Source organism: Haliotis cracherodii, unplaced genomic scaffold, assembly GCF_022045235.1.
Source record: "Haliotis cracherodii isolate W230 unplaced genomic scaffold, xgHalCrac1.p SCAF_9, whole genome shotgun sequence".
NCBI lineage: Eukaryota > Metazoa > Mollusca > Gastropoda > Lepetellida > Haliotidae > Haliotis > Haliotis cracherodii.
The window spans coordinates 50,148,437-50,162,450 of NW_027266343.1; the positions used below are offsets into that span (position 1 = coordinate 50,148,437).

At 39.9% G+C, this 14,014-nt stretch overlaps 1 protein-coding gene across 1 annotated transcript in view; it reads right to left on the reverse strand.

The window, feature by feature from the left end:
- The window catches only part of LOC139452471 (transmembrane protein 128-like), a 78,585-nt gene extending 68,453 nt beyond the window's left edge, over positions 1–10,132 (reverse strand). Inside the window, exons 1-2 of the mRNA XM_071233961.1 lie at positions 10,040–10,132; positions 7,072–7,294 (exon numbers count right to left, since the gene is read on the reverse strand). Of these exons, the coding sequence (XP_071090062.1) occupies positions 7,072–7,294; positions 10,040–10,127 (311 nt within the window). The 5' untranslated portion in view covers positions 10,128–10,132. The remainder of the gene's footprint in view (positions 1–7,071; positions 7,295–10,039) is intronic.
- Positions 10,133–14,014: the final 3,882 nt, after the last annotated feature.

Sequence of the window (14,014 nt, forward strand, 5' to 3'; positions counted from 1 at the left end):
TGTCATCGAATCCCAATTGTGTGGATCGATGCTCATGATGTTAATCACTGGATTGCCTGGTCCAGACATGATTATTTACAGACCGATGTCATAAAGGTAGAATATTGCTGAATGTAGCCTTAACAACAAGCCTACAAACAATACAGCAGCCTATAAATAATCAAATCAGGACCAGACAATCCAGTGATTGATATAATAAGCAACGATCCACCCCATTGGGGTAGGCTGACACCCAAGTCAACAATGACAACCATACGATCCGTAAAGTCGCCCCATACACCATGACTAGGTCGGCAGGGATCGTGTCTACCCTGCAATAACCAACAGGCTGTTGGCAGATCGTAATGTTGAAAACATGTAAATGTTCTTAAGAAAAACCTTATTTGGGTTTGAGTTGAAATAGCATTCAAAATCTTGAAAAGTACATTTTTGAAAAAAACAGCATGAAGCTCTATAGTAAATGGGAATGTCTCAAACTACACTATCAAGTATTCATTACACACACCACCTCCACCCACCAACCCCACCTCCTCTCTCTCTATCGACTTCCACTGTCCCCATTTTATCTCATGTTCCCGAGGCAAGTGAGTTAACTGACTATCAAAGTCCAGTTTCCACCCTTTCCAAAGTAGGCTTGTATTATGGAGATACATTTTGGCTGGCCTAATGAGTCTGTGCATAGTCCAATCAAAATCACCCAACGAAATCGAAATCCAGTTCGTAAACTGTCGGGCAGATTTTGGTCGATTGCAGGATTTGCAAAGCGTATGTACTGCCAACTCGTTGTCAACAGACATTTTACAAATCTTTTCATGTTTTTAATCAAGGTGCTCACGTGATTTGATGCACTTCGCGATGTAAGACCCGTTTTATCACAATATAGATCTTGAGTTTTGATGAGATCGTCTTCACTGGGCAAAGCCATTTTTTTTTTAAGCAAATGCATGTGATACAGGTGGTGGAATCTGATTGGTCCACCGGAGAGGCTTAGAAGTGATATAACTTGTAATATCCACTGGTGGCGCTACGATCGAGCCAAGGAATTCCGTCTAGTTCGGCAAGGGTGGGAACTAGACTTTTAAAGTCAGTTAACTCTCTTGCCTTGGGAAGATGATTTTATCTCTTCTCTTTTCCTTTCTCCCTGCTTATATTATATTTTTCACAATTTAATCTACGACTAAACAGGGTCAGTTTCTCTATCACAATGTCAAATGAATGATAAAAAGGAAGAGCAATTGTTATGAGCATGTTTCACCAAATCAATTTTTACACTGACTCACCTGAACATCTAAACCATAAACCAGCCAAGCTAAAACGGTGCCTGCCTGTAGGCTCGGTAGCAGGTAGATTTCACGTCGGGCCAGGAGTTTCAAATTTGTGTGGGTCCTTATCAGGTTATGGCCTGCAGTGAATTGGCGTCTCGATTTATTTTTCACAATCAGCTGCAGTCTTTTTAAATAAGGGCCTGAAGAGTGTAGTCAGGGCCAGAGGCTTCTAAAGTTGGTCCTGGCAATTTTTATTTATTTCGAACACAATGTGAAAATGCCTTTGAAATATATTTACAACAAGCAGACATTGGAAAAATCCTTTTTGACAAGACTTCGAACATGACGTTAAATATCAACATCCACTCCATGTATTTTTAATAATCATGCTTTCAATATTGGCTGCAAGCACTGTAACACGGGAAATCAATAACAGGTGATGTTTTATGCCAATATTCTAATGCATTTCACTTATCAAATTGGTGGCATTTGGTGCAAAACGTAATGATGCTGTCAACATTGTAATGGTTATCATCTTTGGAAACCGAAGCAATCAGAGAAATCATTTCAAGACCAAATCCCTTCAAATCTCCTTACCTGAAGTTTATAAGGTGTGCAATCATACAGTGATTCTGTTATTCGTGTTAGTTATGGCGTATATGCTAACAGAAGTGAAATTGGGTTTAATGTTGCCTTTAAGATAATTGCACTTACATAGTGACGTGCATGCACACGTGTGTGTGTGGCTGCTTTGTACTAGCCTAGGTTTATGCTGGTGTTATAATGTCCAGGCCTCTGAGATACCATGCTGTAGTTTGACATGGATACCCCACCCAGACACAGCTTCCTGACTCCATGTCGACCAGTCATTGTTTAATGGCAAGCGCCAGGCAGGGTAACAACAAGTCTAAACAAGTGCCATTTTTTAACATCTCTTCTTATGACAGGGATCAAACCACCAACCTTCCGCTCTCCAGGGTTAACACTCTATCTACTACACCACAGAGGTGGTCACATTACCAGGAAATATATGTGTGTCGTCCATGAGCTATACCAATGTAAAGTATTTGCCTGTATCCTCGCATACCTTATTTATTAGAGTTAAGCTACATACAGATAGGAAAACAGCCCTCAATCACATGTTTGACCCCAGTTGCCTCTGTAAACTTGCGCTAGACTTGAGTGACGTCAGCTGTGTTCCAACACCTGATTGGTTGGTACTTTAGCAGGTTTCATTGAATCAGAAGCCATGTGTGGTGCAGTCGTCATCATAATAGTCTTGCAGGTCGCCATTAAAACTAAAATTTTAAGACCTTTTCACTAAATACAGTGATAGAAGATGGCACGAGTCCTGTAGTCCTTGCCAAACTGCTCAATAGATAAGGTATCATAAGGACCAGTAGACATTTGCCATTTTTAAGGGTTACGCTACATGTTATCATTACAAGAACTGGTGGACTGAAAATGTTAGTTTTTATCGCTGTTTAATATGGATGTTTATCAAATTGTGACATATTTTAGTGTGTTTTACAGAAACATTCACACTACTTTACTCTTACTTTGCATTGAAAATCACCGGCCAAAATTGTGAAAGACGATGGACTTTTCTGGTATGTGTACAGTACTCCACATAACCCCAGTGTTGCCAGGTCGGGTGTGCACACTGTCAAGATGATGCCACACCTATCTTCATAACGCGACATACCCGAGAACATCCGGGGTAGAAGAGGTCTTCAGCAACCCATGCTTGCCGTAAAAGGCAACTATGCTTGTCCCTTGGGTCCAGTCTATTGGGTATTTTGAACCAATATTGTTTTGAAATAAATTCTGTTTGAAATGTTGTTTCAGGTGACTTTTAATGTGTGTTTGTTCATGTGCTGTCCCTAGTGTGGTCGTAAGAGGCGACTAACGGGATGGGGTGGTCAGACTCGCTGACTTGGTTGATGCATCTCATTATATCCCAATTGCGTAGATCAATACTCATGATGTGAATCACTGGTTTGTCTGGTCCAAATTGGATTATTTACAGGCCACTGTCATATAGCTGGATTATTGCTTACTGTGGCATTAAACAACAAACAACAAACAAACAAACAAACCATAACAAGACATATCATGATCACTATGGCTGTTTGAAACAGGTGCCGTTTGTATTCAGGGTATTTGATGATATATATGAAATTTCATTATACTACATTACCAAGGATAAGTGTACTATTTCCTTGATTAAAAACTCGATGGCTGATTATTTATCACTGCCTTGGTTTAGTCATACCAAACTCATTTTCCTATCTATTGCTGATCACTCGAAATAGGTCAATGAAACACATAAAAACAAAAATACTTAAAATTAATTAACGACACTAACTGCGAAATGGAAACTGCTTTTTGTTAAAAAAATTGCCAATCCTGGAGCAGACCTTGAGGACAGAGTGATAGTTCATATTTCTGTAAATTATTGATCAGACAGCCTACCGGTATTCATGAAACTGTATTAGCCAAGACAAATCTTAGCTTATGACTAGAATTACGACTGCCGTTAGAGCTACTGTTAAACATGCTCAAAAACGGTTTTAAACCCACAACATTGTCTTACTTACGACAAACATCTTAGCGATTCATCTTTTTTGTGATGGTACATAAAATAATTACTGAGACATATAAATGCATACTTGAATTTCTACTTAAATATGTACCTAAATATATATGTACATATAACTTTTAAAGATAAATAATAAAACTGCATTAGGAGATAGATGTTGATGTAATGATGAATGCTGACTTTCACTCTTCTTCACCACAGGGTGGTATCTTTCCTACATTATTACTGGTATGTACAATTGATCAATGAAGGATGACATCGTAAAGCTGCTATCCTTAATAGATAGATCTAGCAAGTGTTGAAGATTAATAAACATAATTCTAAAAAAGAAAATGTGACGAACAATATATGAATAAATAAGTAGCTATGACCGCCGGCTTATGACAAGTGGCAACACCAGTTTTGCTCTCAGCCAGCATTGAAGAAACCAAGTCACATTTGCAGGATGTCACAAGTATGTTGTAACGTATGTCATAACGTGGCGCCATATACAGACTCGCGCACTTTGCTATGTTCTTGTCATTCAGTATAAAAACACACCTGAAACTTGCAATATGACCGGATTAAACAAAGCTAGGACGATATGAGTCAGCGATAGAAACTAACATGTTTAGTCCACTAGTCCTTATAATGATAACATATAGCAAAACTCTTAAAAATGGCAAATTTCTATTGGTCCTTATGATACCTCAACTATCGGGCAGTTTGGCAAGGACTATAGGACTAGTGCTAATTTCTAACGCTGTGAGTGCACTACTCAGCCTCAGAAAAGAACAAGGTTTAACTCAAAGAACAACCTACATGTACTTCATCCTTGAAACTCACACCAAACAATGAAATATAGCACTCTGTAAGTATCCTGTATGTTCAGGATTTCCTCGGGATATCCTGTAGGCTATCTCCTGTAAACTGTCACGATGTAGCACCTAACATCCAGCAAAACAAAAACATGGCTACCGGGACATGGACTACAGGCATAATATCAGCATGTTGTGATGTAGATTTGTGACACACACACAGAAACGACTGAACATTTGTTCTGGGATTGCAGCAACGTAAAAGCGATCTGGACAGCGCTGGAACTTTGGCTAAATACCAGCGCTCAAAGCAAAGCAAAAATCACCAAACAATATGTTTTGGATACCAATTCAGAAGTAATGACCCATTGAAACCTGATAATTATTCTTTGCAAAAGTCTTATTTTCTCACGTGAAGACAAAGTATATTCCGTCGTTCCAGATTTTCCAGAACCAACTGAAGCAGTATTACTTCATCTCCAAATGCACAGCACTATAAATGGGAATTCAGACAGATTCCATAAATATTGGTCATCATGCCATACACATTTTTTGTAACATGGAAGTCATTGTTTTTCTGTTTTGTAAAAACAATATGAAATGAAACAAATTAAAAATTATTTTAAAAAATGATATCGGCATGGCCACGTTTCAGAAACAGACTGATTGCATCACACACTCTGAGCAAACATCCTTGAGGACATAATTTGAGTGAATTTAAAATAATATTACTGCAATGTCATTAAACCCAGATCTTTTACTCCAATACGATGCTTCTCTGCATCCACATCTGAGCATCTCTGTAATATATAGTATTTAGAATATCTGTACGGTGATGGTGGAAAATACACCAGCAAGTGTAGTAGATGTCATGGTAAACATTTTATATCAATCTCAACAGATCTATTTTATCAGATTGGTTTACCATCTACAAAAAACACTATGATTTCTGTCTGCAAATGACATTAAGTATTTTTTCACACAACACCGAAAGGACTACATATTTTTCAAACAACAAGGTGCTCACTCCATATCTTATATGGAAAGGGTTTTGTCGCTTTAATATGATGATGATGATGATGATGATGATGATAACGATGATGATGAAATCAAAGGGAAACCACTCCAATTCCATATGAAGTAGTTGCCCTTGTCAAGAAAAGGTCAGGGTCATTGCCATAACATGCAAACATGCTGCTATGCTGCTATGCTGCTATGAAACTATCTTTTTTGGTACAGCAATTACTTGAATTTCAAACCAGTCATATACATGTGACAAATATGTCTGAGTCTATTCTATTTTCTTTTGGCATCATTTTCAGTAGAGTTTATGGACATTCTAAGATAAATGTACTGAACAAAACAAACTTTAACTAGTGGAAACCTCGGTGGCTGAATTGGTTAGATCGCTGACTTTTGTGTGCTGGCGATTTGGTGCCTCACTTTGAGAGTGTGGGTTCGAATCCTGTATGGGATTCAACCCAAAAAGTACTAGAATCTGTACATTACTAAAAAAGTGTCATCCCAAATATAACATTTGTTACATTTTTACCACTTTCTTAATGCACTGTCTATTCAAAACTTCATGCTAGTAGCTAATGTCACAGGATATTGCAAAGCAGGGCTGTGACTTTAGCCACTAGTCCAAAGTCCAAGTCTTGTCATATTTCTTTCTGTTGAGTAAGCTAAAAGTAAAAAAATTAACAATTAGACCTACTGAAAGTGACGTCGAATGACAGGTTCAGGCAAGTACTCACCTGTACTCAACCATCACCCGTTGTAGGGGTTTGACTGAAAAGGGTAGGGGTTCAACAGGCCACTGGATTTTGTATCCTATACACATATTAATTGAGAATGGAATAATTTATATTGCTAAAAATGTTACTAATTGAATCAGTAGAACTCAAAATTGTAGATTGCATGTGACATACAACTGGCACTTGTATTCTGGTATGAAATACACTCAAAGTTCAAAGAGTTAGAGTTCAAACCAATTTATTGAAGGCTTAACTCTTCTGAGCATTATATGACATCAGTAAAATCTTTGCAAATCATGCGAAGTGTGCCATATATCGCCAGCCTTGGTTCTCTCTATTGAGGCCATAACCCATGGACTTTAAAATGTCACTTTATCTGAGAGTGACTCTTTAATCAAGTCCTCCAGTTGACCAGAATGTCCCTTTAACCAAGACATGCAACGTGTGTCACCATGACAACATCAGAATAGTAAACCATACACCTGTCAATGTGAGCATCATATCTGATCGCCATGACAACATCGGAAAAGAAAAAACACACACCTGTCAACGTGAGCATCATAACTGATCATCATGACAACATTGAAAAGTAAAACAATCGCCTGTCATAACTGACATTCATGACAATGTCGAAGACATACAACACTTACCTGTCAACACGAGGGTCGTATCTGATTACCAGGACAATTTCTGAGAAGTAAAACACTGCCACGCCAGCCATCAACCAGAGTATGTTCATGATGCTAAATACAGACTCCTTCCGACGGTATTTGCCAAACTTCGCCTCAAATTTCTTCTGTGTCGCTGGGTCAATCTGACTGGAGAGTTTGCCAACATTGCTACCACTGTATCGGTCAGGGTCCTCGAGTGCATCTGCAACATAACATTGCAAGAAAATTGCAGCAATCATAGGTACAGAAGATCCCCTTCACTGAATGACTCAATACAATATTACAACAGTGTGGATGTGAGTAAATGATTCTGTGAAAAGGAACTTAAAGTTTTAAAATAACAATATTAATCAGATACTGTCGAAACTCGTTATCTCGAAACCCGTTATCTTGACCCTATTCTCCAGTACTGACCAATCTCATTAAAATCAGATCTTAGTTTTTGCTACCGCTAAACAAAGATCTGAGGATCCCATTAGGGGTCACGTCAGAACGACCTTTCATCCAACCAATCAGAGCGTTGCTTACTAGATCATGAAAGTAACAGTGGGAATGTGATTTCTAATCATTCAACCTCGAAAACTTTAACACAGGGAATTCCAACGATAGTTACGGGTTTAACAACTGAATCCATACAATCTAGATCATCTATTAGCCATTCCAGAATGTTCTTTTGTTCAGTTTTCAAATTTTAATTGAGAATTTGTCAAAATATGTTTCTAAGCGTAGTCGCCAATTTACATTTGTGCCGTAAACCACGGAAAAGCTGCCTTCTGATTGGCTAATGTCGACTTCTTGTCAGTCATTCCATTGGATGGTCAAAGTTTGCACAGGGTCGGTTTGACCTGACCCGCAATGGGATGTCTTCAGATCTTTGTTCAGCAGTAGCGAGAACTAAGATCTGATTTTAATGAGATTGCAGTACTGACCGCCTTACTATATAATGTTCATGGCTCGTTATCTCGAATGTCTGGATATCTCAAAGTTACAAGGAAATTCTGGGTACAACCTGATATACACAGTTTGTTGGTAAACCCATCGCGAGGGTCCCCATCAGCCAGTCTAAATACAATCAGCAATTTCAGATAAAAATAACCCTTTCTTAGCCTGGTCTAACTTTGACCTGCTGACCTAGCTGGCACATGAGCGTCACATGATGTAAACATGGTAAACATCCTAACTTGTAGTCGCCAGCCCTGAACGCCTTGTCAGACAGAAGAGCCACAGAAAACTGGTAGTGGTATGTGATGATAAATGGTGATAGATCACTAAAATATATGTTTCGAAAAGTCTATCAAAAATTATACACAGATGAACAATTAACACCCAAAACATGCATCTACGAGGGTGCTTAGGCAGGGCCTGTGAGTGGCCACAACTAACCCCATCTCCTACACTCACAGCCGTCTCCGTGGTTACAGAAAGAGGCGAAGTTTATGGATGGCTTATCTGCATGATTATCATTATGTCATTTGTATCAAACTCAAAGCGAAGCTATGGCAGTAATGTGTCCAGGGTATTTAACATTTAAACAATTGAGAAGTTGTATACTGGATCAGCGAGGCTGACATGGTTAATACAGATTGATATGTTACATTATATATATACACAAATGATTCAAGCCTTGTGTAACGTAACACTGATGTCACAACAGCTGCATTATGAATGTTTGTGATATTAAGTGCTTAAATTTTGTAGATTTCCAGCTCATGTAACTGTAGCAGGGTGTGGAGTCATCCCACAGATGACATCCTTACCTTGTCAGCTTGCTGACGGGGTTAACCTCTTTGGTCATGTGGACAAGGCGTCCAACCTCTGATCAGGTCTGTGGTTCAAATCCCATCAAGGGACTCGGAAATGTTAAGGCCGTTACATTGGTGCCCAACATGGGGCTGAGCACGTTCATATCAAATTTGAGCAAAATAAGCCTCAGTACCCTACAATGCGGCCCGGGACGTGCCTTCTGTTGACGGTGTAGTATGTAGCAGGGTGTGGAGTCATCCGACAGATGACATCCTTACCTTGTCAGCTTGCTGACGGGGTTAACCTCTTTGGTCATGTGGACAAGGCGTCCGACCTCTGATCAGAAGGCCAGAATCCTATCACGGGACTGGGAAATTTTATGGCCGCTACATAACCAACCCTATAGATACTAATAAATACTCTGTTGGAAATTAAGGGAATCCTGGTAGGGCTTGTATGGGTAACTCCGGTACTTGGTTCATGCTGGTTCCAGAGAAGGACCAGGGTACCCACAGGACTACCCGGACCCATGCTAGTCATGTAATACATTACGTAATGACAATAACAATAAAACTCAATGGTTACACATCAAGTCATTTATGTTCGCATTTCTTTATGACTATGTATGCATTCCTTCCAACATTTACATGTTTGAGTAAAGATAAAGCTTCAGTCAACTTCAATTTATTCATGATCTGATCATTTTATTTATGTATCTAAACAGTTTTTTGGCCAGGGTTCTGGTAAAACAATTCCAAATCAGACATTTTCTATCCAACTCAAGAGCCCTACAGTGGGCACCCCGGTAGTAAATTTGTACTTGTCTCGGCCCTAGATCCTGGGGTCAATGAGGCTTCCTCCCAATTCCAATAGGCCTAGTATAGTTTCTATTTCTATCTGGGGACCCTCTCAATCTGACATCCAACATTAGCTAGGGTCATGACAACGACACCTTGTATTTCATGCTTCATTTTTTTAAACACTGCATATACAATATATCAGAGTCGAGCAGTTTCTTCGGATGAATGGTCTATCTGGATAAATAATTTGTGAAGAAAACATTTTATTGCGTGGATCTTATAGAAATAGGTGCCGCTCGAAAACTGGACAACTTGAATTAATCGACAACTATTTACGTGTCATGGTCTATGAGGTTTAACTTCGGGGAAATGAGACATTGCGTTTTTCCTGTGTACATATCTACCTGGGTCAATTTGCTTCAGAAACTGTCCAGCGATTCTAGCCTGAACTTTTCTTTGAAACACTTCCCTGGAATCGTCTGACGTCGCCATTTTGATACAACTTGGATACGGTATTTATTCACAGTATGTATTCGCCAATGTCTACAAGCCGCCTTCAAACGAACAAGAACGAGAATATTACATTTTGGATTTTTTTATGTTATAAGAATTATAATAGCATATCAAAGAAGTGCTCATCTGTCAACTCATAATGAATGCCTACCACTAAATAAATATAAGAATTAATGCTAAGGGAGAGTGATTTTTTTTTTTTTAAATGTCTTTTATTTTCTATATAGAAAAATCTACCATATCACCAGAAAGTCATTTTATATGTTGTGCTTTTGTCATGGGTGTGCGTGCGTGCGTGCGTGCGTGCGTGCGTGCGTGCATGTATGTAATGTTTGCCAAATTCAGATAACCGAACACATTACCTGTAATCGAAGACATAATTTGGATAGTTTAATGACTAAATAAAAATGTTACAACCAATTTAGTCAAATTATGCATTTTTCCTTCAATTTATGCAATTTCGACCCCCTGAAAATTCACGCACACACTTGCAAGCGTACTATCCCAATGAAAATTTTGTAAAGATACCTCTTTTATGCAATAGAAAAGGTTTAAGGTATACAGGAAAATGTGGGAACGAAAATCTTGTTTTTCACCCTTGGCCAACTGACTATAGGTCGAGAGTAGCTTATTAAGACGTAGCTATTGGAAATCTAAATGTAAGCGAACATGTAACAGTACATGGTTTGTTGACACGTTTACAACAAACACGGACCAATGACAGGCAGGCCCGTACAATCTACAACAGGGATGTCATAGAGATATCACTACCACGTTCTGGCCATAAGGCTATGTGTAGAACAGTTTGATCACGATGATAAAACACATAACTCCTCAAGACTGATGCAACAAGAAAACAACAATATCGAACCAACCCATCGGCGACAATGTACACACTAACAGCCGGGTCAACCTGTACATTAACCAAAGATCATAATACATCACTGAAAGAAGGACACACTATAGTATTTTTCTAATTTATTTTACTTTATGTTTGTCACAATTTTAAAGTTTTGTTTGTGTGATGTTCAACGCCGCACTCAGCAATCTTCCAGCTATTATATGACATTTATCTGTAAATAATCGAGTCTGGACGAGACAATCCAGTGACTGACATCATGAGCATCAATGTACACATTTGGAATAAGATGACATGCATCAACCATGTCATCGAGCCTGGCCCGGATGCCGTTTATACTCGTCTCTTACTAGACGACTTGCATTTCTTTTTGTGACGCAGTAGCTGCCACTGCCGGATGAAACCCTTTATAACCTTGTATTTCCTTTTAGTCTTGGAGACCGCCTCCGTCGTCTGGTGGTAGAGCACCCGCCCGGAGAGCGGCAGATCCGGGGTTAGTCCGGATTGAACAAGGACACGCGCGCGCATGCACGTGGCTTTATTAGTGCAATAATCTTGAACGCGACGTTAAACTCCATTTCACCTCACCTCTAGTCTTGTGGATAGTTTTGTCAAAACAAGCGTTGAGAGAGAAACTTGCAATATTCAAATCAGACATGGGGGCGATACAAGTTAACTCAAGCTATTCAGACATAAATGGTATGAAATAAGTGCTATGTGGAAATGTGGTGACAAAAGTAGAATAAATGTTACCAATGAATACAATAAATGTTGTAGCAGGGCGTGGGGCCATCCCACAGATGACACCCTTACCTTGTCAGCTTGCTGACGGAGTTAACCTCTTTGGGTTATGTGGATAAGGCCACCGACCTCTGATCAGGAGGTCCGAGGTTCGAATCCCATCACTGTGCTCGGACCGAGCACAGTGACCGCTAAAATACTTTTTTATGACCGCTAAAATACTACTCCGTAAATCATTTTATCTTTTTTTATAAATAGGAGGTGCTGCTTAGCCTTCAGTAGCCGTTTTCACGAAAACGGTGACGTTCTGTTGTGTTGCCGTTTCAGCATGATGATTGCTCTACAACACCTCTGCGGATGGAAGGTTCCAAATAATTAATAAATTGATAATAATTGAATATATATCTTTTGACACTTCGCCGTTTTTTGACAACTTCCTCGAGAGACTACGTGGCACCGCATGTGTCACTCAATATCTGCTGTCCGGGTATAACGGATCAATTCTCGACCGCGTGAAAAGAAACGCCGTTACATTATGCATTATGTACACCGAGTTAACAAATCAAGTCAGTCACACTGTGGTGGGGAGAGAGAACGCTGTGTGGATGGGAATGGTGAGAGTGGGGGATGGGGGTGTTATATGGTGTCGGGGGGATCAACACTTAAGACCTTCAAACAACGCCAGATCAGCATCGATTATATTTCACCCCATGCCCTGAAATATCTTCAAACTTCGTTACATTCAACTTTCACACGAGTCTACTAGACCTCTTCTTTCGAGAACTTTGCTTTTTGTAACAACATAAATCTCCCCAGAGTGAGGAACGCATTGAATTTTTGAACTCTCAGTACTTAACGACCGTAAACAATGGTAAACAGTTATGTTTAATGTAAGTTTATGAGTGTGCTTGGTCATGATCTTTCCGCTCCGATACTCGTGTATTCTAGGGCAGTGGTTGGGGGCATCTAGTTCCAAACACGCATCCACACTTAGAACAGAACTAAAACTTTTACGAGGGTTGGCCAAAAGGTTCTAAGCCTGACGAACTTTCAACTGTATGGGCCATAACAAAGTGAACTAGTCAATGTAGGACAATGAGTTTTGCAACAGAACTGGATTTAGAGTTCAGGGCCCCGTCCCACAAAGCGATCTTAGCGCTAAGATGATCGTAACTCCCAAACTTTAACACGGGCTTACGACAGTCGTAACACTAAGATCGCTTTGTGGAACGGGCCCCAGTTTAATATAGTCCTTATGTGCTTGTTTCAAAGTTCAATTTAGTTCAGCTTGAGAAGGCGACCAGCAGCATCGAGGAACTGAACTGAGGGTTTGCTTCCACAGCAGAGGCGACCAAAGAGCATCTTCCCGAGGCAAGGGAGTTGACTGACGGTAAAAGTCGAGTTTCCACCCTTGCCGAACTTGGCTTGGCTCAATCGTAGCAACACATGTGGCTATTACGAGTTATGTCCCTTCTATGTCCCTCCTATTGACCAATCACATTCCACCTCTCATATCACTTGCATTTGCTTCAAATAAAATGGCGACGCCCAGTGAAGACGATCTGATCGATAATCAAGATCTGTATTGTAATTAAACGGGTCTTATTTCGCAAAGTGCATCAACTCACCTATGCACCTTTCATAAAAACATGAAAAGATTAGGAAAATACCTGTCGACGCCCAGTTGAGGGTACACATGCTTTGCAAATACTGAAATCGACAGAAATCTTCACGGCAGTTTATGAATCGGATGTCGAGTTTGTTTCGCGATTTTGATTGAATTGATTGATTGGATATGCATAGACTCGTTAGTCCAGCCAACATACAACTCCATCATTCCAGGCTAGTTCGGCAAGGGTGGAAACTGGACTTCTATATTCAGTTTACTTCCTTGCCTTAGGAAACTGGACCTTTATATTCAGTTAACTCCCTTGCCTCGGGAAACTGGACTTTTATATTCAGTTAACTCCCTTGCCTCGGGAAACTGGACTTTTATATTCAGTTAACTCCCTTGCCTCGGGAAACTGGACTTTTATATTCAGTTAACTCCCTTGCCTCGGGAAGATAATCAAAGAGTGGCATGATGCGCTGGTCCAGTTGTCGTTATAGACTCACCATGATCCAATTGCAGCCTCTTGGCCCTGTCTGCAGGCCCAACCTTCTTGATTTGCGCCAGGAACTAGTAAATGTTTCAGTGTGCTCTAGCTATTCGGGTTTTTTCAGACGTACATGAAAGCGTCCAAGATGGCTGTTGGTTCGAGGACAA